The sequence below is a fragment of the Hippoglossus hippoglossus genome, chromosome 14 (genome assembly GCF_009819705.1).
Source record: "Hippoglossus hippoglossus isolate fHipHip1 chromosome 14, fHipHip1.pri, whole genome shotgun sequence".
NCBI classification, from domain to species: Eukaryota; Metazoa; Chordata; class Actinopteri; order Pleuronectiformes; family Pleuronectidae; genus Hippoglossus; species Hippoglossus hippoglossus.
In genome coordinates this window covers 12395912-12418147 of record NC_047164.1, presented here as the reverse complement: position 1 = coordinate 12418147, position 22236 = coordinate 12395912, and the positions used below count along the sequence as shown (strand labels likewise).

The 22236-nt window shown below is 40.0% G+C and overlaps 3 protein-coding genes across 10 annotated transcripts; all 3 read right to left on the bottom strand.

Moving 5' to 3' along the window:
- Window positions 1-1014: 1014 nt before the first annotated feature.
- Window positions 1015-8136, bottom strand: cct8 (chaperonin containing TCP1, subunit 8 (theta)). Of its 5 annotated transcripts, none has more exons than XM_034606425.1 (16): window positions 7952-8136; window positions 7399-7489; window positions 7224-7303; window positions 6968-7117; window positions 6673-6853; window positions 6219-6280; window positions 6000-6137; window positions 5536-5714; window positions 4634-4700; window positions 4466-4553; window positions 4241-4356; window positions 3582-3653; window positions 3305-3469; window positions 2968-3087; window positions 2424-2559; window positions 1015-1309 (listed from the first exon to the last, which is right to left on the bottom strand). In XM_034606425.1, the coding sequence occupies exons 1-15, from the start codon at window positions 8009-8011 to the stop codon at window positions 2452-2454; spliced, it is 1677 nt and encodes a 558-aa protein (XP_034462316.1). In that variant the 5' UTR covers window positions 8012-8136; the 3' UTR covers window positions 1015-1309; window positions 2424-2451. The 5 variants fall into 5 exon arrangements, with proteins under 5 accessions (XP_034462316.1, XP_034462317.1, XP_034462319.1 ...); XM_034606426.1 differs by having other exon boundaries at window positions 2428-2559; XM_034606427.1 differs by having other exon boundaries at window positions 1178-1309; window positions 2449-2559.
- Window positions 8137-9301: 1165 nt separating this feature from the next.
- On the bottom strand, window positions 9302-14365 carry LOC117774650. Its single transcript, XM_034607217.1, has 5 exons — window positions 14196-14365; window positions 12454-12772; window positions 12011-12318; window positions 11803-11898; window positions 9302-10322 (listed from the first exon to the last, which is right to left on the bottom strand). The coding sequence occupies exons 2-5, from the start codon at window positions 12760-12762 to the stop codon at window positions 10163-10165; spliced, it is 873 nt and encodes a 290-aa protein (XP_034463108.1). The 5' UTR covers window positions 12763-12772; window positions 14196-14365; the 3' UTR covers window positions 9302-10162.
- An 895-nt stretch (window positions 14366-15260) lies between these two features.
- tmigd1 (transmembrane and immunoglobulin domain containing 1) lies at window positions 15261-21517 on the bottom strand. Of its 4 annotated transcripts, XR_004616132.1 has the most exons (7): window positions 21372-21503; window positions 19429-19513; window positions 19029-19319; window positions 17980-18267; window positions 17781-17884; window positions 17570-17687; window positions 15261-16775 (listed from the first exon to the last, which is right to left on the bottom strand). XR_004616132.1 is itself a non-coding variant. In XM_034607429.1 (6 exons), exons 2-6 carry the CDS (start codon window positions 19490-19492, stop codon window positions 17676-17678), a joined length of 759 nt encoding a protein of 252 aa, XP_034463320.1. In that variant the 5' UTR covers window positions 19493-19513; window positions 21436-21517; the 3' UTR covers window positions 16811-17675. The 4 variants fall into 4 exon arrangements, 3 of the variants coding, with proteins under 3 accessions (XP_034463320.1, XP_034463318.1, XP_034463319.1); XM_034607429.1 differs by lacking the exon at window positions 15261-16775 and having other exon boundaries at window positions 16811-17687; window positions 21436-21517; XM_034607427.1 differs by lacking the exon at window positions 15261-16775 and having other exon boundaries at window positions 16811-17687.
- Window positions 21518-22236: the final 719 nt, after the last annotated feature.

Below are 22236 nucleotides of genomic sequence, written 5' to 3'. Positions count from 1 at the left end.
AAACAAATAAAGCATCAATAAAACAATCATTCCTGCTGCGGTGCATAATGATGAATCTTCAATCGACCCCTTGATTCAATTCTTCACTTCCCTTTGGTCTAAAAATAAATCAGTGCATGCATAATTTCTGCTGCCACAACATGTCAAGTGAAACCCCACAGGACAGCTTCATGGGTAAAGTCATCTCATGCATGTCAGTGCATCCTGCAGCTGATTGATGAGCTTCCATGGGAGGTGCAACCTATTGTGGAATCAAATGGCAGGAAAATCTCAAGTAGCTGTGGCTACTTTAGTTTTATATTATTTCATATATATTTTTTTGATTTTATATTAATTCATTTTTCTGCTTGTGTGATTCTCTTTCTAAATATTTTTGAGCATGGTTAGAGGGAGCCTGTGATCCAAGTATTTCATTGCCAGCTGTATGTAATTGTTGTGCACATGACAAATAGTCTTGAAGTCTTGCCTTATTATGGCTTTAAACTCATCCTAACATGACAACTTATTTTTGTCCAAACTGAACTGCTTAAAAAACCCTCATAGCTCGATAAGATTAAAATCCGTAATGAAACTAGATTGGCACTCAGTTGAGTACATACCTCCGCCAAGTCCCTTTATGAAACCAAATTTAATTTCACTAGATCCAAATTCCTATTGGGATCTAAATCAAATTGCACACCTGCCTGAATCTTTTCATTAAGATCTATGAACAATATCAAGGAAAATGTTGAACCCCCCCCCCTTTTTGGAACATCAAGCAACATTCCCAGATGTGCCCCCTTAAATGGAAACGCACTAAGATTTAAAGGGTTCGTTCCCAGGTCATGTCCCAACCCTCCACATATCTTCATGGAAACTGGTTGCGTAGTTTTTGGTTAATGTGGCTGGCTAAATAACAACCAAACACGGATGAAAACACAACCTCACTGGTGGAGTTAACAATGTGAATGAACACACAAAGTACTACAATCACAGAACAAGACTGAAAGGCACAAACCCACAAGCAAACCAAGACATGACAGCAGTGCCTTTTATTTGGGCCTAAGGACATAAAAAGCGAACAGTGCTATCCATACAGTTTACTTTCACATATGTATTTGTTAACCAATGCATGGTCATCTAAACAAAATAAACCGAACTGTTGAACTTTAAATAAACAAGTAGAAAAGAGGTTTGTGAATCCACGTGGAAGCGTTAAGGGTGAAAAGGTGCATCAGCTGGACGTCGTCTCCTTTTAGTCTTCGTCTTCGTCGAAGTCCTTCCTGCCCTGGGGAGGTTTGGGTCCCCCTGCTGGTTTGGCCATGATGATCTGAAAGGAGACAAAACAGCAGTCAGACAATCCCTCCTGGCTAAGCACTGAGATACAAGCAGCAGGCTGTGAGCTCTGAGGATACAGACGGACATTTTAAAACAAACTTGTCAAGCAGAAGTTAGCATCAAGTGTTATTTGTAGACATAAATGACTCAGTTTAGCTAATATAACGGATGATGGGTTTCTTTTCATTTGATTAGAAAATGTTTGCCCAAAAAAAAAGAAAAGGCGTTCACTATATTTAAAAGTAAAATAGGTAATTTAAACCCCTGGAGATTCCATTAAAGGCCATTTATGGCGATGAAATATTCATGAGCACATATAAGAGTTTGCTACACAAGGAGAAATTATGCAGCACAGGCAATCAAAGTATTTACAGGGGGTAAAAAAGGGGCGATTGGACGGCTATTTTCAGTGATTGAACAAACCACAGCACTTTCGGTACATATTAGAAAATTCTATGACAAAGTTATGAATCCAAGAACAACCTTCATTTTCACTGATGCAGAAAAAAAATTGATGGAAACACCACTGAGGCCTTCAATGTAATCAGAGCAGCTTCAAAGCTCCTCAGTAAGAAAGCAGGGGACAGGCAGTGGAAGCTCTGGAATAGGGACAATAGTTTATAAATGAGAAATACTCTCATCCAGGAAGATGAATGGTTTTAATAATCTCAGATTCTACTGGTATCTGGAGACATGGGCTGCGATCCAAAGAGTACAGATTACTAATGAAGTAGAATGCCTTCATTGTGATGGGAGTACATCTGATTGGGAGGATGCCCTTTGGAACAAAAGGCCACCTCAGCCTCCGGAGCGCCGCATTTCATCTTATTAACATGCTCTCTTCAATTTCACATGCAGCCGGAGGACGTTCACTGTAAGGAAAAGTGTTCATGAGTGCATGCAGCATGCCAACACACCACACTGTGTCCACTCTGTGCAAGTTTAGTTTGCCGTCAGTGACGCGCTTTGTATTAATAAAAAACACACGTGAACTGAAGTGGCTTAGCAGTGACAAACATTTCACAGCTTCAGTGGCCTGTGAGAGATTGAGGGCATCCGTGTGAGTTTTTCCAAGTCAAAAATCGCACACGCATTCCAGGACCTACTGACAGAGGGCGTGTGTGTGCGCGCCCTTTAATGGTGAGTTTCAAAATGATCTGGTGCCTCGTCCCAATCGTCCTTGTCCCAATGGCCACTCTGCTTGGGAGCCTTGGGTCCCCCTGCAGCCTTTGCCATGATGATCTGGTTCGTACATATGTACACACACACAAACATTAACTATCTGAGCTATAAATACATTTAACAACACTTCACCTGCTGAATATAAGAACATTAGGACATTATAAACTCACAACTGAACATAACAATTTTTTGTAAAAGCTTCGGCACCATCATGAATCCTGCTAGATAAAACAAAACAAAAAACCTTGTGCAATTGAAATGCAGATACAAACATCGAGGGGTTCTGCAGGTTCCAGAGGACTTTTAAGATGGTAAGGCGAGAACATAATTAAGTCCCACCTACGCATAATTAAGACCTAGAAGATCATTTTTGAACATTTTAAAGACTTGGTTAACTCTCTTATGCCCTGGTGGGGCATAGTCTTGATAATGTTTGTGTAATGAGTATTTGTGTGCTTGTGTACGCACCTGGTCAACTCTCAGTACTGTTATGGCAGCGTTGGTGGCCAGTTTGATGCCCCAGTATTTGACCAGGTAAGGCTCCAGGATGCCGGCTTCCAGCATGTCCTTTAGTGCGGGGCCTTCTCCCTGAAGTCATCACATATGTACATGCCATTAGTCATCAGATCAAGACATGCTGCACAACAAGAACATCAACATTGCTCTGCAGATTTGATTCTAACTTGACTGTGGATGCTAAAGCGTGCTAGAAAAACTTAATTAATTTAAGATATATTTTCTGGACAATACACCTGTTGAACATATTATTAAATGTGATACAGGCATTTTTTGTATACATACTGACCTCAATGTCAAAGCCCATGTTTTTGTTTCCCTCGTGATGTGCAGAGTACATCTTGGAGATGAGCTCGCTTCCCTTCACACCAGAGTTCTCAGCCAGTGCACGGGGCAGCATCTCGAAGGCTTCAGCAAACTTCTTAATTGAGTACTGCTCCAGACCGGGGCAGGACTACAGAGGGGGGAAGAAGTCATGACTCTGCTATTTGTAAGCCAGTGATGCAGCAAAACCAAGGAGACACAGTCTTAAACCTGTCTCATATAATGTAGTAAAATCGGCATACCTCTCCATATGAAGTGAGCTGCTTGGCCAGTTCGATCTCAGTGGCTCCTGCTCCAGGTAGAAGTCGCTTGTCCTAGAGAGTGAATCACAAAGAAACTTCAGCTGTTGTGCAGGATAAACAGTAAAAGGGGGAAAAAGGTTTCAGCTTTAACTCATAATTTTATGTTAATGTTATGTTTAACAACAATCAACTTTGTCCTTCCAACATATGAATACTATTGATTTAAGTATCAGTAATCTTCAACGTCAAAGAAATTTAAACATTCGAGAGAAATACAAGGAATGAAAGTGACACTCAATATTTTCTGTACCACAACATATCGTATTATAGTTTTATTCAAGTTATAAATTAGAATGGCCCTCAGTAGAACTCATACCTCCGCAAGGAACCAACAGACCCCTTAATTCCATTTAATTCAGATGTCATTCCCTAAAACATGCCAGATTTATTTGATCAATATCCATAAATCATTCCCTGGGAAATGCAAAGTTAAAGTAGGGGGGAAATCCTGGCCCTGCCCCCAATCCTAATGGGGTTTGTGGAAATATGTTCAGTTATTTTTGTGTAATCTTGCTTACAAACCAACCAACAACCAAACGGACAGGAGTGAAAACCGGCAGAGGTAGAAAAAACTTTAGTGGTTGATTGTGCTGACTCACCCTGACCAGAACCTTGAAGGTGTTCACTCCATCATCTACGGCCCTCTCGATGTCGTCCAGCAGGTTGTCAGTGGAGCCTCTGATCACCACTGTTGAGATGGCACACTCTTCTTTCTCTGTTCGAAACAACCAAAACCAAACAATGTGTTAATCCTGCAACACAACGAGAAAAGACACACTGAATTAAAATGAAAATTCACAAAACTGGAGCAAACAGTGATTTACCATGTTTGAAGACGACCACCTGCGTGTCGCCCACCTCGTTCAGGTACACATTTTCACAGTGACCCATCTCCTCGGGGGTTGGAGGCACCTAGGAACAATAATTTTATAGATGACACATATAAAAACTGTCTCATTTATGTGACCTGATTAAAACATGTCTGCACTCACCATCCTGGGCAGTGCTACAGCTCCCACAGTCTTGCATAACCTCCTGAGGTCCCATTTGGAATTAAGCCTGGGGGGGTAAAAGGAAGATTTAAGGTCGGGAAGTACACTGTGAGAAACAGTACAATACTGAGAAAAGAAAGACTACAACATTAAAAACAACTGTTCATCATAAATGAATAAGACGAAGAACCCACATACTATAATGACAATATCTGATAATAGTCCTGGGGACATTTTATTACAAGGACTGACAAAATATCTAGATCTCACTTCATCTGAAAGTTTTACACAATAAAGAAAGCCATAGAATGAATATCCCACAGATTTTCCAGTGTTTTACATGCTGAAATCTCTCCCTATGTCATTCAATCTATTGGGATTATTTCAAATATGCAAACCATCCTGAACTCAAGTCAGTAACACAGTGTGGAGGCATCCGTTTAGCTCACTTTATAAGATCACTGCCAATACTAAAGGGATCCTTTCCTGCCCATTTAGTTTCTATTAAATAAAGAGCTATCAACAATACCAGCTTCCACCAAGGCTGAATAGTCCCTTTAAATAAATCAAGCTGCACCAAATTTCACACAATCATAGATATCAGTCCACAAAATGTGTTGGATTTTTCCTTCAAGGTCTATAAATTATTCCCTGGGAAAAATGGTAAAAGTGTTAAATAATATTGCCATGTATAACAAAACGAAATATATCCACACACTGATCCAGATCTGCTCCAAAATTAAATGGATTCTCTCCCCACCCACATCACACCTTTCCGCCATGTTTTGCTAATCTCTGTTTTTTGTAATCCTGTTTACAAACACAAAAGGGGTGAAAACATAACCTCCATGGCAGAGGTAATAAACACTCACTGGGATAATCACAAGGCTTCTCTGTCTTACCTCACCACCATGAGCTTGTACTTGTTGGCATAGTGCAGCGCCATGTCGGCCACCTTCCCTCCAGTGACCACTAGGTTGGCACCAGTGTCCTTGATGGCCTTCACCTGAGCCTCCATCATATCCTCCTCTCCCTTACTGAAGTCCATGAGCTCCTTAGCACTGTTGATCAGCACGGTGCCCTATGAGACACAGAAGATCAATGTCAGCACCACTACAATGATACTTTCTTCTCTTTTCTTATAAACCCTGAAAAGGTGGCTCACAAACCGGTTCTTAGTTGCATGATGTTTTAATGAATACATCATAACACATACATAATAAATATTAATACTTTGCTATCAAGATAACACTATAAACAGATTCACATCATGCGACACTGGCCAAAATGAACTGGAAATTATAGCATGCCAGAGAATAAAATTCCAGATGTCTCTTGAGAATCTTTTCATTACTGTATTCATTACCTTGGTCTCTGTCACCATGGAGTCAAAGGGGCAGGAGTAGACAGCAATCTTTGCATCTTTAACAGATGTGACATCTCCTTCTGCCTCCTTCTTAAAAACCATGCCATGTAGCATGGAGGACGCCGTCACTCCACAACCCTGAAAACACCAAAGACATCAACTTAGACAAAAGCCAACAGACTCACAGAAAGAAACTATTTGACTGATAAGGCTGCTTACCAAAATCTTGCAGACTCTGACGCAATCAACATTGAAATTGCCGGTCTCTGTGAAGATGGACACTGTAGCACATAATGGTAAAGAAAGGAAAAGTTAATATTGTAATCAAGTGGATTATTTTTTGACAGCTGAAAGGCTCGATAATAAAACGCTTTCATTTGAAAATAAACCATGTCTGCTACACCTGGTGTCCACACTACTAAAGAATTATAGAGCCGCTAAATCTGGAACCTTGGAAATGCTTCCTGTTTACACCGGCATGCCCAGTGTACCTGAGTAGTCACGTGATATGCATTTTCAGGCTTGTTACTATGGGTGGGGATTAAAACTGTTACGGAGCCAAAACGCTTGTGTGGAGAGGGATTCTTTTAGTTTGCAAATGCTGTTTACAAATAAGAACAGGAGTATGGAAGTAGCCTCAGTTTGGTTTAGGTAGCCTGGACTGTTGACTCACCGCAGGCATCAGCGATGAGGCCGGCGAGGAAGTCTTCATTGCCGTACTGTTTACTCATGACTGCTGTACGGATCAGTGATGTGGCCTCCTTCACATCGTGGAGGTCTGAGGCTGAGGAACATACGCAGTCTGGTAGGATCTCCAGCGCCTTCTTGCACGCCATCTCATAGCCTTCAATCACCTGTGGCAAAGAGACATGTACACTGAGGCAGACTGCGACCAGCTCTCAAAAACACTTCTGAATAATCTACTCAACATAAAGGGGACGTGACGAGCAGTGATCGTGTGTGTTTACCTCGGACACGGACAGGCCCATCCTGAGCAGCTCTTCAGCCAGGTCCAGCAGAGCTCCGGCAAACACCAGGACAAAGTTTGTGCCGTCTCCGACCTCCTGCTCTTGCATGTGGGATGCCATCACAATCATTTTGGCTGCTGGATGTTGCACCTATAAAAAAATAAATAACAAAAACGTTCAATAAAGTGGTTAAATTCCATCATGTACATATCATTCCAGTTTCCAGTATGTTTTCTTTACTGTTAGTTGCCCTCACCTCGAGCTCTCTGAGAATCGTTGCTGCGTCATTGGTGACAAACAGCTTCTCCAAGTGGTTGATGACCATTTTGTTCATACCTGAAAAGGCAACAATATGGAAGTTTAGCCCTCACTGATTACTCTGGAAAAAAGGATTTAATAAAAAAACATGTTGTGGGAGGGGTGGTGCTTACCATTCGGCCCATAGGCGGTGCGTGTGGTCTGAGACAGCTCCTTACAGGCTCTGATGTTACGGTAGACAGCCTCTTCAAGCCCCGAGTAGTGCTGCAGACATCAGAATTATAAATCAACATTCAACTTCTTTACTGTCAAACAAGTGGCTCTTGATATCCTAACCCATAAGTAAAGCCAAAAAAAATCACATCAGAATATTTAATGGATTTATAACGGCATGTGTGCGTAGGAAACAGGAACCAGCATCATCATCCATGAGCTGTGGTGAGCATCAAAGCCCCTGACAGTTAGCTAAATGCTAACTAGGTTTGACTGTTATCACTTTCTTATATATAGAGTTGGACTTAGCGCTGTAGTGGACATATAAAGACGCAGGAACCGTTATTTGGTCCATGCTAACAGCCGCGGGTCCAGCCCCAGCGATCGGCCTGCTGCCTTCTAGAACTCTCCCACATGACTGCGAATAAACGTGCTATGGCTAGCTAGCATGCTAACTCCACATTGCTTCACCCGGAGCTAACAAAGTGGTCGGACGCGCTGGTTGATTCTCACCTTGGCGCCATCCTTCAACATTTGGGCAAAGCCCGGAGCTTTGGGGACGTGGAGAGCCATTTTCCGATGTTTAGCGGCCCCTGAGTTCTGGAGAAGTCAACGGCGGCGTGGTTCAGCTCTGCGTACAAAGCCGGAGAGACCGAGGAGGGGCTTCTTCAGCGAGGCGTGGGGCGAAGGACGGGTAACAGCAAGGGACAAACCGAGTCACTCGCGTTTCACCAGCGGGGACGAAGACGCGCCACTGGGGGGCGCTCTCGATTGTATGGCTTTTCCATAGATGAACAGAAGTTCTAAACTGAAATAAATATGGGAAAATACTGAAAGTGAAGAGAAACTGTGATTTAAAAGTAAAAAACTGTGATTTAAAACAGTGAAAAAAATACTGAAAGTGAAGAAAAACTGTGATTTGAAACTAAAAACACTGAACAAATACTTAAAGTGAAGAAAAACTGTGATTTTGAAACAAAAAAGAACTTTGACTTACAGCTTAAAAATAATGGAACAAATTATCCATTGTTGTTATGGAACAATAATTAACCAAATCTTTGGATGATAGTTGAGGCCAAGGCTGGGTAACAACCCAGTCTATGGTAACAACTGGTGAAACCATACTAACTGCAGGGATCACTACATGTCATTTGAGCCAACATAATTGGATTAATTGCCAATTTGTCAAAACTTTACTCCACTGTTGGGTCCTTCATCCGCCATCCTGTGGCCCTGGTGTTGTAGCCTTTGAAAGAAATGTGTGTTGAAACCTCAACTACTTTAGTTTTTTATTGTGATAACATGTATTGAAGTGATTTATTATAAAAGTAAAACACAAGCACACACAAAATGGAAAATAATTATTCCATCAAAGTGGAGTGGAGTACTTAATTGTGAGGCAGCCACCAGCGCCACATTTCAATCAACAACACATCTGACAATAATTACTCGAGGAAATAATTGTTTTGTAAAGTGTCCCAACATCGAGGAAAAATTCCCCCAAAGCTCAAATTTGCTTTAGATGAATGAAAAGCTCAAAGATGAAAACAGCAAATATTCACAGATGAGAAACATTTTTTTTTCTTAAGGAACTTTTAATTGACTAACAATGATTGCCAATTAATTTTATACCCCAGGACCTGGACGGATTAGTCCAGCAGTTTAAATGCACTATAGAGTTTATTGTTTATTGATATCAATGCATCATATATTTCATGTTTTCCATGCATGTGCTTAAATATTAAATGAAAACGTCTGTCATCATTTTGAGACAAAAATACCAAGAGTTACAGGAATTGTGTAAATGGCTCAGATTACACATGTTGCAATAAAGAAAATAAGGGCATTGACATGTAGGTTGATGGAAGATTACAGATTTTATTTTTCACATTAAAACACTGTCTCTCTGGCAGAAGAGACGTTTTGCTTCATTTGAGGCTGTTTGCTTGACAGTCTCTACATAATTAACTTGCTGGATATGGCTTCATAACATCATCAGATAATGAGCCATTACATCTTTCTTATCACATTACAAGATGATTTATGCAAATACTGTTGGTGCATGAATCATCCACAGGCCATCAAAAGTGTTGAACTCTACCTCAAGGAAAGAATATAAAAGGAAAAGAAAAATACAATTCAAATCTGTCTATGCTTATATACAATGTCCCCTTTCATAGAAAATACACTTCACAATTTGGTATAATCCAATGAGATATAAAAAAGGCATAACAAATGTTAGTAACATCATTGCATACGTATAAAAGTACAGGAAAGTGTATCTTTCCTCAGTCAGTGAATTTAGAGTTTGTTCTGCAGATACAAATTTGGTCTCATGCAGCGTTTCTTTAAAAGTAGATTTCAGAAACTAGAAAAACAGTTTCGATGCAGTGTGTGAACACAAATGACATTATTAGTTTAGTGAAAATGTAACTAAGACATTTGGTTGTAGCAGCTATGACACGTACATACACAATAAAGACATCTCTTTGGTAGCTACAATGAGGATTATTCACCCACAGCTAGCTAACCTGAGACGTGTAAACTCAAGAATTACATACTATAGATATACTGTAGATACAAAAGGTGCTCCTAACTACACACAGCTTAAATATAAAAAGAGGCCATGTAACAGTCTCCCAGTATCATGACAAAAGATAAATGTGTAACATGGCTAAAAAAGGTCCTGTGTTTTACGTACACACACACACACATGCATGCAGCTCAGTTGGGTTTGCGAATGGTGTTCACAGCTGTGTGGGCCCAACCTCCCAGTGTGTCTGAGAGGTTGCTGGCTCGACGGTTGAGGTTTGAGCAGCTGAGTTTACCACTGGGGTCCAACTTTCTCATCAGCACTCCTCCACTGCGTCCCCGTGGACCGGTACTGCAGAGAGAGAGAGAGAGAGAGAGAGAGAGAGAGAGAGAGAGAGAGAGAGAGAGAGAGAGAGAGGGGGAGGGGGGGTCAGCTATTACAGGATTGAGCTGACACACAGAGTGATATAAACTGGGTGTCCGCAGGTTTTAGGACTATTTCTCATGGACATTAATACCAATGAAATCATGCACCTATACACTTCTCTCCTCTTGTAAAATGTATCAAATTATTTCACTGCTGTTAAATCTGTCTATACTTTCCTTTTGGTTTATGGTTGGTTATATAACTGCCATGGACTTTACGCCAGAAATGATTTTTCTCGAGACTGTACTGTTTAAAATACAAAACTTCTAAAACAATGCAACATTTATCAGTTTTAAAGTTTATGTATGGTCTTGATTGTTGTTTAATACGATTTCCTATTTCTAAGGCTTTCCCGAAATTTGCAGACACCCAGGTAAGTATTTTAGAGCTGGCAAGGTAACACGAGTCGTTACCTAAAGCAAACGGTATTAGAGGAAGAAGGAAATGTGAGCCTGACAGAGGAGAAGAGCATCCTTCACTTGGACAAAGCCAGTTATTCATCATTCATAAAAAGCTTTTCATCGCAACGGGTCAGAGGTTTTAACGGTTTCATACGAACAGAAGTTCATGCATCAGGCCAACACTGTCATGCACTTTCATGTCACAAAATTTGTTAGACTCAGAACATATACTTCCATATAGCACATTTGTGTCGATGTTTGCATTTACCTTCTTCCCTACTCCACAATATGGGAATAGTTGAACTGCCTGTTGTAGGAGGAAAACAAACTTGTGTATAAATACCCACGAGATAAGGTGTGGATACAGTGAGGGAAGCATTTGGCTGCAAGGTTTTCCCCACTGATAACAGACAAGGCCACTGCTCATGAGCCTTCCTGCCTTCAACAGAGAATCCCATTCCTTATCGATTCGTGAACATTTTAAACGTCAACACAGGAAGTGATGCAACTACCCACAAGCTCTCCCAGCACATTTTTGTCATTTCATCTGGCTCAAATTCCCACACCCTTTCCCTCTCCTTGTCGTCGCCCCCCCACTCACTCCCTCCTCATCCGAATACCAGAAACGCGGACCCAGTTTTAAACCGAGGCGGGAAGAATGTGTTTCGGGGGGAGGGGAGCCTCCAGACCCACAAGCTGCACAGCAGAGTGGGATTCTTTGGGTGGGAGGGCGAGGAGGCAGTTGGATTCTGTGGTGGCCTCTATGCAGAATATATTTGAACGATAGGATATGGACCAGTGGCTTCCTCAAACACACGACAGTCAGAGCGACATGCAGAAACAGTTAAACAGTGTTTGACCTGCTAGTACTTATCATGCATTTCCTACAACAACAAAAAAACAAACACACACAATACAAACAACATTTCTGAGAAGTACAAGAAACGGACACAGCTATTTTAAATGACTGCATGTCTTTCCATACATCATGAGGACGCATTTACCTGTTGTCTCTGCCAATCATGTCATCAAAGGCCTTAGACAGACGTTTGAGCCTCCGGAGTCCACTGGACACAGACTCTAGATCCTGGTCAAATGCTCTGTTACAGCAGAGAAAACAAACAGTCAGAGCAGGGAAATCTGCTAAGAATTAAAGCTACAACAATATGTATAAATGTGACTTTGCAGCAAGTAAATAATAAAAGGACTCACTGCCTCTGATTCTGTGTGTTTGGGGAGGCAAAGGGACTCCGTAACGCAGCCATTCGGACCAGCTGCCTCCGGCCTCTAATCGTTTTCACCCCACGAACAGCAGCCTCGGGGGTCTTTCTCCCTTTAGAGCCTGGAGTACGCCCAGGGGTGGCGGATGCCCTGGGGGTGCGTTTGGGTGTCGCACCCCTGCGAGGGGTACGCCTTGGAGTGCGAGGATTTGACACACCAGCTTCTTCTTCGATGCAGGACTGACCAGGGGTTGCAACCAAACACTCCCCCCTTGAAAACTCCTTAGTCCTCTGCAGCCTCTGGGGGGGGGGGGGGGGGAGAGACGATAATGAGGAGGAGGCAAATGACTGTTAACAGCTGTTGATCCACATTACATAAAAAATAAGGACAAAGCAATTGATTGACGGGGATCTTAACACACAAAACCCACGTACCTGGTACACTCCGGTGATGGAGTTCCGAGCACTGCGAGTAAGTTTGCGGGCCGTGCCGGTTTTTGGTTGCTCCTTCAGGGTTTCACAAGTGGGTTTCTCGGGGAGGGAGCTGGCCTGGACAGTACGTAGCGGGAGCCGCTTGCGCAGAGACATTCGCAGGGAGTTGAGCGAAGACGAGGATCGAAGCTTGCGAAAGCGGTCTGGGGCCTCCGGGGAGCCCTCTGCCTCGTCAGACTCATCCAGGACTGTATGTGCACGCCACACTCCCACCACGGCTCTACCAACTCCATCCATCACCGAGGACGACATGCTGACTGAACTGAAGTACAAAAATAGATAAAACAATAGAGTCTGTGACAATGTATTTGAAAACAGAAGATTTGAATAATGTGCTGGAACGATCAATGTGTTTCTCGATTTACTTAATAGAAGTTCCAGCAATTACAATTTCAGAGATATTGGAAGATATTTTGTTTCTCTCTGTTCATCATTAAACTGAATATCTTTAACAGTTTTAAGGGATTCAGCCCCAAAATAATATAATAAAAGTGGAGAGGGTATTGATTTGTGCTCATGTTGCAACATATTATATGGTGCTATAATGAGCCTGCTGCAATCGAAGTTATGACTCATTTGTACTAATCTAATTTGTGTGGTTTTATCTTAAAGTGAACTCCCTTTTTAAGCTTACGTTACAGTTACGGCTGAACAGAAAGATCCTTTGCACATCTACTGAGAGACAAACGTGTAAGAGAAAAGTGAGTGGACAAAAAGCAAACCAGTTGCAGTGGTTTGTTTACAAGGTTTCGGTGGTAGACCTTCATCAGGCAAACACCACAAACAAATCACAGACAGTAAAACACAGTGTGTAGGAGTATGGCTAAAACATACTATTTCTATGTGGCTTTAATTTGTTTTTGATGTAGGAAAATCATTTTACAGCCCCTCCTCTGTGCATTGCGACCCCTAGGTTGGGAGCCACCATTTCAAAACCTCACATTCAAATCGTGATAGCCTCCCTTTTTTAAAACATATCGTCTGACAATAAATGCAACAATAGATTCATCAGTGATAATTATGATTAGTTGCAGCTATAAATGAAACAAATAACTACAATATGCATTTGTATGCAAGAGTTTGGGATTAATAACAATTGACATGTTTCTTCGATTGAAAGTTCACGAAATAACAAGTAACAGTGAATCAAAGAAATCAATTCAAAGACATGTTATTGATATGTTTGCCACAGCTTTGCACACCACTGAAGTAACTATTGGAATAAAATAAGCTAAATGTGATGTATAAAAGTATCTGTGTTTAGACACGAGGTGATAACATGTCACACTACATGTATAGAAGTTGATTCAAAGCAGAAACAACTACATATTAAGAAAGATACAAACAGAATGAATTCTTTATTGTCCTGTGTTTATTGTTAGATGAGGTTTTCATGCTCTGCCCGTTTGGACGTAACCAAAACGACTCCATTGAAAAACACCGAGAGTAACAGTGATTTAACGGTATTACTGAACTTAAATCACGTTAAGCAATAATGAAGTTTTACGGCAGCAAATGGAACGAACTTTGATAAACAAACGGAGGCTTGTTCCTGAGAAAACACGACGATCAGAAGTAACGACGTTAGCTCGACGGCGATAACGCTAAATTGGATTAACGTTGAATAAGTGAAAATAAGAGAAATAAACGCGGTTAAATAACAGTGTCGTGTGTCGTTAGTTCACCTGGAAGTTGTGATGCTCGGCTGCTCGGCTGTTCGGCTGTTCTTCTTCTTCTTCTTCTTCTTCTTCTTCTTCTTCTTCTTCTTCTTCTGCCTGTTGCTCTTTCTTTCTTTCTCTGTTTGAATTTGGCGGCGGACACAAACACGCACAACCACACACACACACACACACACACACACACGCATTAACCACGCCCGTCACGCAAAGGCACCCAGAGTGACGTCATACGCTACGTCTCGGAGGCACCATGAGGACAAGTTCCTTAAAATGTTTTGATTATATAATGTAATTGAACTTATATTGACACATTATAAACTAACTAAATTCACTAGCTGAGGGAAGATACACTTTCCTGTACTTTATACATATGCAATGATGATTATAACAAAATTAATTGCAAGAATGTAATGAGGCTAAATGTTCTTATTTTGGGCAAAGAATTTTATCGTATCAATGAATTTTTGTGTCTTAAAATAAAAATCTTTAAACTTGTGAAAAAAAAGACAAGTTGGAGGTAATTTTGGTTTTCTTATATTTGTGTTTATATTTACCATAATGTATTTTTTACGAAAAAGGCAATAAGACTGTTGGAATATTTCCTAATCTCTCCAAGGAGGAATAATGTGAGGGTTATGTTTTCTTTCTTTTTGTTTTAAATCTTATTTTTGTTTTGATTTATCTTTTATCTTCTGGTGTCCATTTCGTGGGGATGGTATACAGATCAGTAATCTGTGTCAAGATATTTTTGAATTTGTCTTGGATAATGTGTCTCACTTTTATACCTATACTGGAAAATATATTTGTTTTTATTAGTTTTTTAGCTCCAACACAACTTACAAAATAATTCTTTGTTAATTACCTCAATTATATTTCTTGTTAAATTCAACATTCACCAATATGCATTCACTGGTAAAAAAAAAATGTAATAGCTCACTTTCTAAAAAGAAATGAAACCATATATATTTGATACAGTTGAAGATTATATTCAGACAATTGAAAGAAAACAGACTATGTAACATGAGTTGCACATTTTAATACAACAGTCCAGCAATAAAGCTTATCATTGGGAAGTTTATAATGTGGCATCTTTATTGGCTTGACGTGAGAAGCATGTTGATTCAAATTGGTTTGAGGCCAAATAATTCTGTTTCTGAATTTCAGCTTACTGAGAAATGTTACAAATAATTTGTGTACAATTTATAAGGGAGACGCAATGTGGCAAACACAATCTCACATGGTCCAACATAGCAGAGTCACCATGTCAAGTTGTTAATGTCTATTGTTTATATTTTAATGTGTGGGATTGTCTGAATTATTTTTCCTGTTATTCATCATATTACTTTCCTTTTATTTAAAACAAAAACATATGAAGAAATCGTCCTCCAAAAGTACCATTGCATATCACCAAATCCAAATTACATTTAGATACATTGATACTGATGTCATCAACGATAAGTTAATATTTCATCATGTTTCTATTGTCTATTGTTCAACTCTATCTCCCTCTCTTATCATAGCACTCACTATAAAATCATTAAATAGAGAAAGAGATAGCCATGCTCATGTGTTACATAATTTACATAGAAAATAGATTATTTGTCCATTGGCACAGAAAGTGAAGCTTTGTCATTCACTCACATTCATATTTAATTATGTCTCTGCACATTTACAGTAAAATGTCATCACCATTGTCAGAAAAGGATTTAAAGTAAAGTGTCCAGCAGATGTCACTGTAGACCTGCATGTGAGCCGCTTCAGAGAACAAGTGCATTGAGATCTTTGTCTGTGTCCTCGTTTTTGTTTTAGTCTGAGGTACTTTAATAAAAAAAAATATTAACAAACCTACGTTTTCACTCTTCATTCATTTTTAATATAAGTGTTTTTGTCTCATGAAAATCGTGATGACCCTGTGTCTGGAAAACAACTTTCAACTTGACAAAATGGGCGGCTAGATTTGGTGTTAGACAGTGTTGAAAATGTTCCCAGCATGACAGCAGAGCTACATGACACACAGCAAAGATCAGTGTATTGAGAAGGATATAGACGGACATTTTCTCCATGTCTGCACAGTGATTAGTTTGAGTTTGTTCAAAAAAGTCATGAATCAAATCTTCATATCCTCATTTTGTCATATTATCCCACTGCTCGGAGTGCGATTTACAGCTCCAGGCATTTCCTGGCAGCTTCTTTATTTTCACAATAAAAGCTGTGACTCAGACAATAAGTTTCATACTGACTTAACACCTGCAATCCTGTCAAACGTGTTCTCATCCCTGATGGGAATTGCTCTATTTTATGTGTTTTTTTTTTTATTGGTGAAGAACGCCAAGACCTTGACCTCCACAACATGGTAGTCCCGGTCCTTTTTGTCTCATTAAGAGTAAATGTATAACACGATTTTAACGAGCCTTGATTGTATTGTTGAGTCAGGAGTTAAAGTTCAGATGTGAAAACTAGACACAGAGTTTTTGACTCTCAGTCCGTTCTTTGATGAACATGCATCAGACAAAACTGTTTATTCAGCTGTCTAACAGTTTGAGAGATATGTCTCTGAAACCTGCATCTACTTTTACAATGAAAGTTCTTATTCTTTTAAAAGAGAAACTACTTTTCTTTTGTCTTATAATCTGAGTTAAACTAGATTGAGGCACAGCAGACAGACACAGCATGTGGACATAAATGACAAATATACTTGGGCATAATATATGCATCTATCATACATTAGCAATCAGAAAACAGCAGTGTTGAATATGTCTGTCAATTTGTAATTGTATAAGGAATAAATGCATTAAAGTTCTTAAACTAAAATGGAACCCCTAAATTAAAATAAGCCTTGAGGGCAAGAGTGACACCACGGAAAATGATATCCTTAATCTCTGAAATCACGGCTTACATTTGTTCTGTTCCCAGTGGGGTCCCCACATTGTCAGGGAGCTTTCAAGCTTGGCGTGGGAACAAAAGTACATTTATTGCAAAGATATGAATGAAGGATACAGGTGATGGAGTCTTAAAAGCTCACTTCTGCATCACAGGGTCAGGGAGCATCACAGTATGACAAGTAACCAACACAAAAGAATCATGTCAAGGCTCAATGTGGAACATTTCCTGGATTCCACTGCCATTGTCATTGATTTCATGACAAACATGGTTACAGTTGACAGCATCAATTATCCACACGTTAAAACTCTTGTTTGAAAACCACACATTGTGGTTTTAATGGGGATTTATTCTCGACACAGCCTTCCTAGCTGTTTCCCTTTGATTCCAGTCTTTATGCTTTTATGCTGGCTCTAATGTATTGGTCTCCAAACTTTCAGCAAGAATGAAAACATGTGCTTTTTCTATGATGTTCAACCTTTCCTCTAACAATGTCAAACATAATCTAAAATTAAATACTAGGCCTACGTAAGTGGGTATTTGTGGAGAGGTGCGACGTCTTCAAGGCCTCATTTGGTGAAGTTGAGAAGACGGCTATTTTGGAGACTACTTGCAGCACTGTCAAGAGATAAAAAAAGTATTAGTGGGTTCAGTTTGTAATGAGGTACGAGTCGATCACTGAGTTATAAGTCCATGTGTTTTGTTTGTTACCTTTGTGATTTTTCTCCATCGTGAAGCCACGGCAAGAATGGCTGTGAGGCACACCACCACCACCCCCGCTATAATGGGCATCAGAGGGAACTTCATGACCTTGTCTGCAGATGAGGAATCATCAGAAGATCATCAGCCCACTTTTGGTTGAATTCATCATTTCAGTAAAATTACAGCATTATTGACTGTGTGAACTGACCCGTTACTGTGACTTGGAAGCCCTTCTTGTACTCTCCATAGACGGGAGAATTCGCCAGGCACCAGTACGAGGCTTCGTGCAGGCTTTTCTCCACGCTGTTGGCAATCAGTTGGCTTGTAACGCCGTCATTGGTAAACGTGAAGCCGCCTGCTAATAGATCCACTGTGCTTCCATTTACTGTCCATACCACGGAGGAGACTGGTGGATTGGCCAGGATGTCACACTGCAGGACGAGCACTGAGTCCTCTTCCACGATGAGATCCTCTGACCCCATGAGCGGCGGGTGGTCTGAAGAGGAACATAACAGAGAAAAGGTAAATACAGATAAAGTGTTGTTTTAGAAACACTTTTGATTATAGTTTTTGTTTTTAAAGATAAGTGAAGGTGTATCTTGTAGCATTTTTAGCCGCTAATGGCATGGCTCTACGTGCTGGAATATCTTATGTCTGTTGGTCCACAACTTTGGTGCAGACTGGAATATCTCGGTTTTCCATTAAATATTGACATTTAACACTTATGTCTTTACAACAATTTATGGCAATTCATCTTAATGTTGTTGAGATATTTACTCAGGTGGTGCACTGACCAACATGGTCACAGTGGTGGATCTAGGATTTTCCTCAATCAGGAGCCATGAAGGGACAATGACTTACACAGAGAGACCAATTATACGTCCACCATCCATTCACAACTCCTGATTCAGTAAGATGCACATTTAAGTCGTTCCCTGTTAGCTCTATAGCTTTGAGCAAAGCCACACATACTTAGAAACCTGTTCAAGCACATTTTGTACTTCAAGAAAAGTTCAGAAAATACAAATTCTTAACAAATTGTTGCATTAACGTTTCGTAATGTTAGTGAGTGACAATTTTTTTTTAAAGACTACTGACAATCTGGGCTAATCAGATTGCAGCTGGGGCCGGTGTCCCCCTGGCCCCACCCCTGGATCCTCCCCTGCATTGGCATCCCTTGCATAGCAACAAATCAGTTAACCATAAGAAATGTGTTATTTAAATGATTAATCTCAGCATTTATTTAAAGGGACTCACATGTGACGTTCAGGGTGACTGAGTCACTATTGGAGGCATTGCTGCTCAGATGGCAGGTGAACGTGGCGCCGTTATCTTCTTGGATGACAGGGGTCACACATACTCGGCTGCCATTCTTTTTATTTTCTTCCATCAATCTGACCATGGCGCCATTCCTCAGCCACACCAGGTCTTCGTCGGGCTCAGTCTCAGAGTCGCCGTCAGACAGGCAGAGCAGAGACACAGTCCCCTCCAGCTCGGTCTGAATCACACCCTCACTACCTACGACTGAGTCAGACTGAATCCTGACGCCTTAGCAGTGATGAAAGTTTAAAGGGTCATTACGTGAAGCAGTAAAAACTCTTTAAATGAGAGTCAGATTAATTGTAGGTGACCTGAATCGCAAATCCGAAACAGTTACCTAATGTCTGCGTTGCACAGAGGAGGAGCAAATGGAAAAGATGGGGTGTGAACATCAGCTTCATTTTACTGTTGTGTGGATGAACCTGTTAATAAAGCACAGATTATCAGAAATAGCTTTCATACAGATTTAATGTCAAATTCTCATTACCTCCGCCAAGGAAGTTATGTCTTCACCCCTGTCCGTTTGTGTGTTGGTTGGTTTGTTCATGAGCAAGAAAAGGCAAAAACTACTGGACGGTTTTTCACAAAACTTCCTGGAAATTTGGAATTATGTTTCACCTTCTTCAACATTGCGAGATAGGCCGTTTTTCAAAATTATCAATGAATTCTCCCAGGGAATAAATTTTCTTTCATCTGTCAAACTTAATAAACTATATTTCTCTTTCAGTTTATCAAAGTTGAGCCCAACCTTAATCGTGTGCCTTCCTTTTATGCCCTAAACAATGGAATAGGTTTACAAAAAATAAAAAAAGGCTACCATTCTTCTTCTGTATTAAAAATATTCAAAGTATGACAAAAGATATGCCAAGATTACGAAACAGCAGTTAAAAACCACAGGATATGTGACAATCCTTGTCATCGCGATTTTTGTGCACAGTCCTAACGATTAAATTCTCCCCAGTGTTTCACATAATTTAGACATTTGGAGAAGTCTGTTTTTCTACAAAGACACAGTTTGTATTCTACAGACAGACTCTTATTACTGAGAGATAATATCAAAATAACAGGTGTTTTCTTTAAGATATCATTTGAGTAACTTGTTCCTCCTTTATACGTTTTATTTAACAGCACACTGCCAACGCTCTGGGCTCATAAATGCGCTACATTCATAAAACTACACTATAAAAACTACCTGTAAAACTAATGATACATGACACCTTATTTGTATTCATATATAAAGATTATACATTTTTTGAAATGGCTGAGAGGTTCTTACCTGACAGTGTTACTTTTTCCTAATTCTTGTCTGCGTTTTATGCCTGATGTCCCCTCAGTGTGAATATGAAAATGTGGAGGACTTTCTACGTCTTCGGCAGCTCTTATATGCTTCACAAGTCGATGAGGACACTTTTATAACTTCCCTCGCTCGTTGTTAAATGGCTTTCTCATCATTCCAGTTGCCCGTCCCTGTCAACACCCTTTCAATCTTCCCACGTCCCGTCTTTCTCTCGCTCTCTCAGTTTAATGTGTAAACACAAGGAATGTGTTTTAGTGGCTGTAGTCATAATAATGGCAGTATAATGTCTTGGTTGTTGAGGAAAGGATTTAAATACATGTTTTATCTATGCTTTCAGTGGTTAAATGATTGTATAATGCATTGATAGTTTTGGTTAAAATTATATAATTTCAAGTGCTTTTAGGTTTGCATTTTATATTTAGAGATTTAATTCTATTTAACGTAAATATTATTCTATTTGATGCCACAAAGGAAAAATTCTGACCCAAAGCCAAATAATGACCCATGTCAATATAGGTAGAATTGTGGTATTAAGAAATACATTAAATAATACACTGTCCTCCGATAGTCCACTGGTTCAGATTTTAATGCCTCAAGTGACATGGAAGCAATATCCTACACCGCCTGGGTTACAGCTTTTAGAATGAGGTTTAAATGGTCATAGGAATACATCTGAGCAAATTTAATGGATTATAAAACTATAATTATAGTCAGATCTGCTCATGTCATTAATGGGGCAGTGATATTAAAAGCCTATTAACTATTAGGCATCCACATGGTCGGTAATTTATTAATTTATGTTTTTATTTCCAGATGTCCCTCCAGCTGCAGCTGATGCTTTAAGACTTTAGATTATTTGTTTGTCTGATGTTGTAGTTTATTCCTCGTTTGGGAAGAACGCCGTTCTGCTGTCGGTGTCTAAACGTGGGATTGTGTATGTTTGGTATGTCCGTTTTAATGATGCCAGATAATGAAAAGTTAACCTGGGTATATTTGGCCTTGAAGCCCACTGGAGCAGTGCTTTGCCTCCTGACAACCCAAACCCACATGTCAGATCAGCTCCGTCCCCTTCTGCATCATCTCAGCAGCTGTCGACACCGTGGGCTGAAAAACTATCAGACACTGTCTCACTCTGGCCAAATGTGGATTAAACAGCTGTGTTTCACCAGCAGCAGCAAGACGCGGCATCATGATCTTACCAAACCTTATTGACATCAAACGTTTTCCTGCAGAGCAAAGGAGCGAGCTGCCTCACACAGATATGATCACTGATCCGTAGGAATGTAGTGACTGTGTACAACAGCCGTCCCTCTCCCCCCCACTAGAGAGAGACGTTGATCAAGTGAAAAGGGTTTCTTCAGCTGCAGTCACTTATAGGTTCAGTGTGTAAGATTCAGGTGAAAGGGAGCTATTGGGAGAAAGTGAATATGTTTTCACTAGTGTGTAATGATATAAATTGTACGAACGGTTGTTTTCTTTACTCTAGAATGGGCCCATTGTATTTAAATACTTGTTTATTATTATTATTATTATTATTATTATTATTATTATTATTATTATTATTATTATTATTATTATTATTATTATGTTTTTACAGTAGTCCAAACTGGAAAAACTAAACACCTTTTGAGCTTTTATGACAACTGAAAGCTACCACAGTAGCTTGTCCCTGAATTCTACACACTGAACCTTTAATGAGTCTCACAAGTTATGGTTTCAATCATTCATGCTTCAGTGTATCTCGGTGTGATGTATATTCACACCCTTTATTTCATTAATTTAGTTATTTAATATCTGCTGTATGTTTGTACAAGTGGGGTCCTTCAAAAGTGAATTTCAAAGCATTAG

Coding starts and splice junctions, on each gene's coding strand:
- cct8 (XM_034606424.1), bottom strand. CDS start 8,011: ATGGCTCTCCACGTCCCCAAAGCTCCGGGCTTTGCCCAAATGTTGAAG. Junction 7,304..7,398: donor CACCGCCTATGGGCCGAATG/GTAAGCACCACC, acceptor TTGCCTTTTCAG/GTATGAACAAAATGGTCATC. Junction 3,088..3,304: donor ACATGGGCTTTGACATTGAG/GTCAGTATGTAT, acceptor TGATGACTTCAG/GGAGAAGGCCCCGCACTAAA.
- LOC117774650 (XM_034607217.1), bottom strand. CDS start 12,762: ATGTCGTCCTCGGTGATGGATGGAGTTGGTAGAGCCGTGGTGGGAGTG. Junction 12,319..12,453: donor CCATCACCGGAGTGTACCAG/GTACGTGGGTTT, acceptor CCCCCCCCCCAG/AGGCTGCAGAGGACTAAGGA. Junction 11,899..12,010: donor AACACACAGAATCAGAGGCA/GTGAGTCCTTTT, acceptor CTGCTGTAACAG/AGCATTTGACCAGGATCTAG.
- tmigd1 (XM_034607427.1), bottom strand. CDS start 21,437: ATGTGGGTTTGGGTTGTCAGGAGGCAAAGCACTGCTCCAGTGGGCTTC. Junction 19,514..21,371: donor TCAAGGCCAAATATACCCAG/GTTAACTTTTCA, acceptor CTTTATTAACAG/GTTCATCCACACAACAGTAA. Junction 17,885..17,979: donor CTTCCAAGTCACAGTAACGG/GTCAGTTCACAC, acceptor CCTCATCTGCAG/ACAAGGTCATGAAGTTCCCT.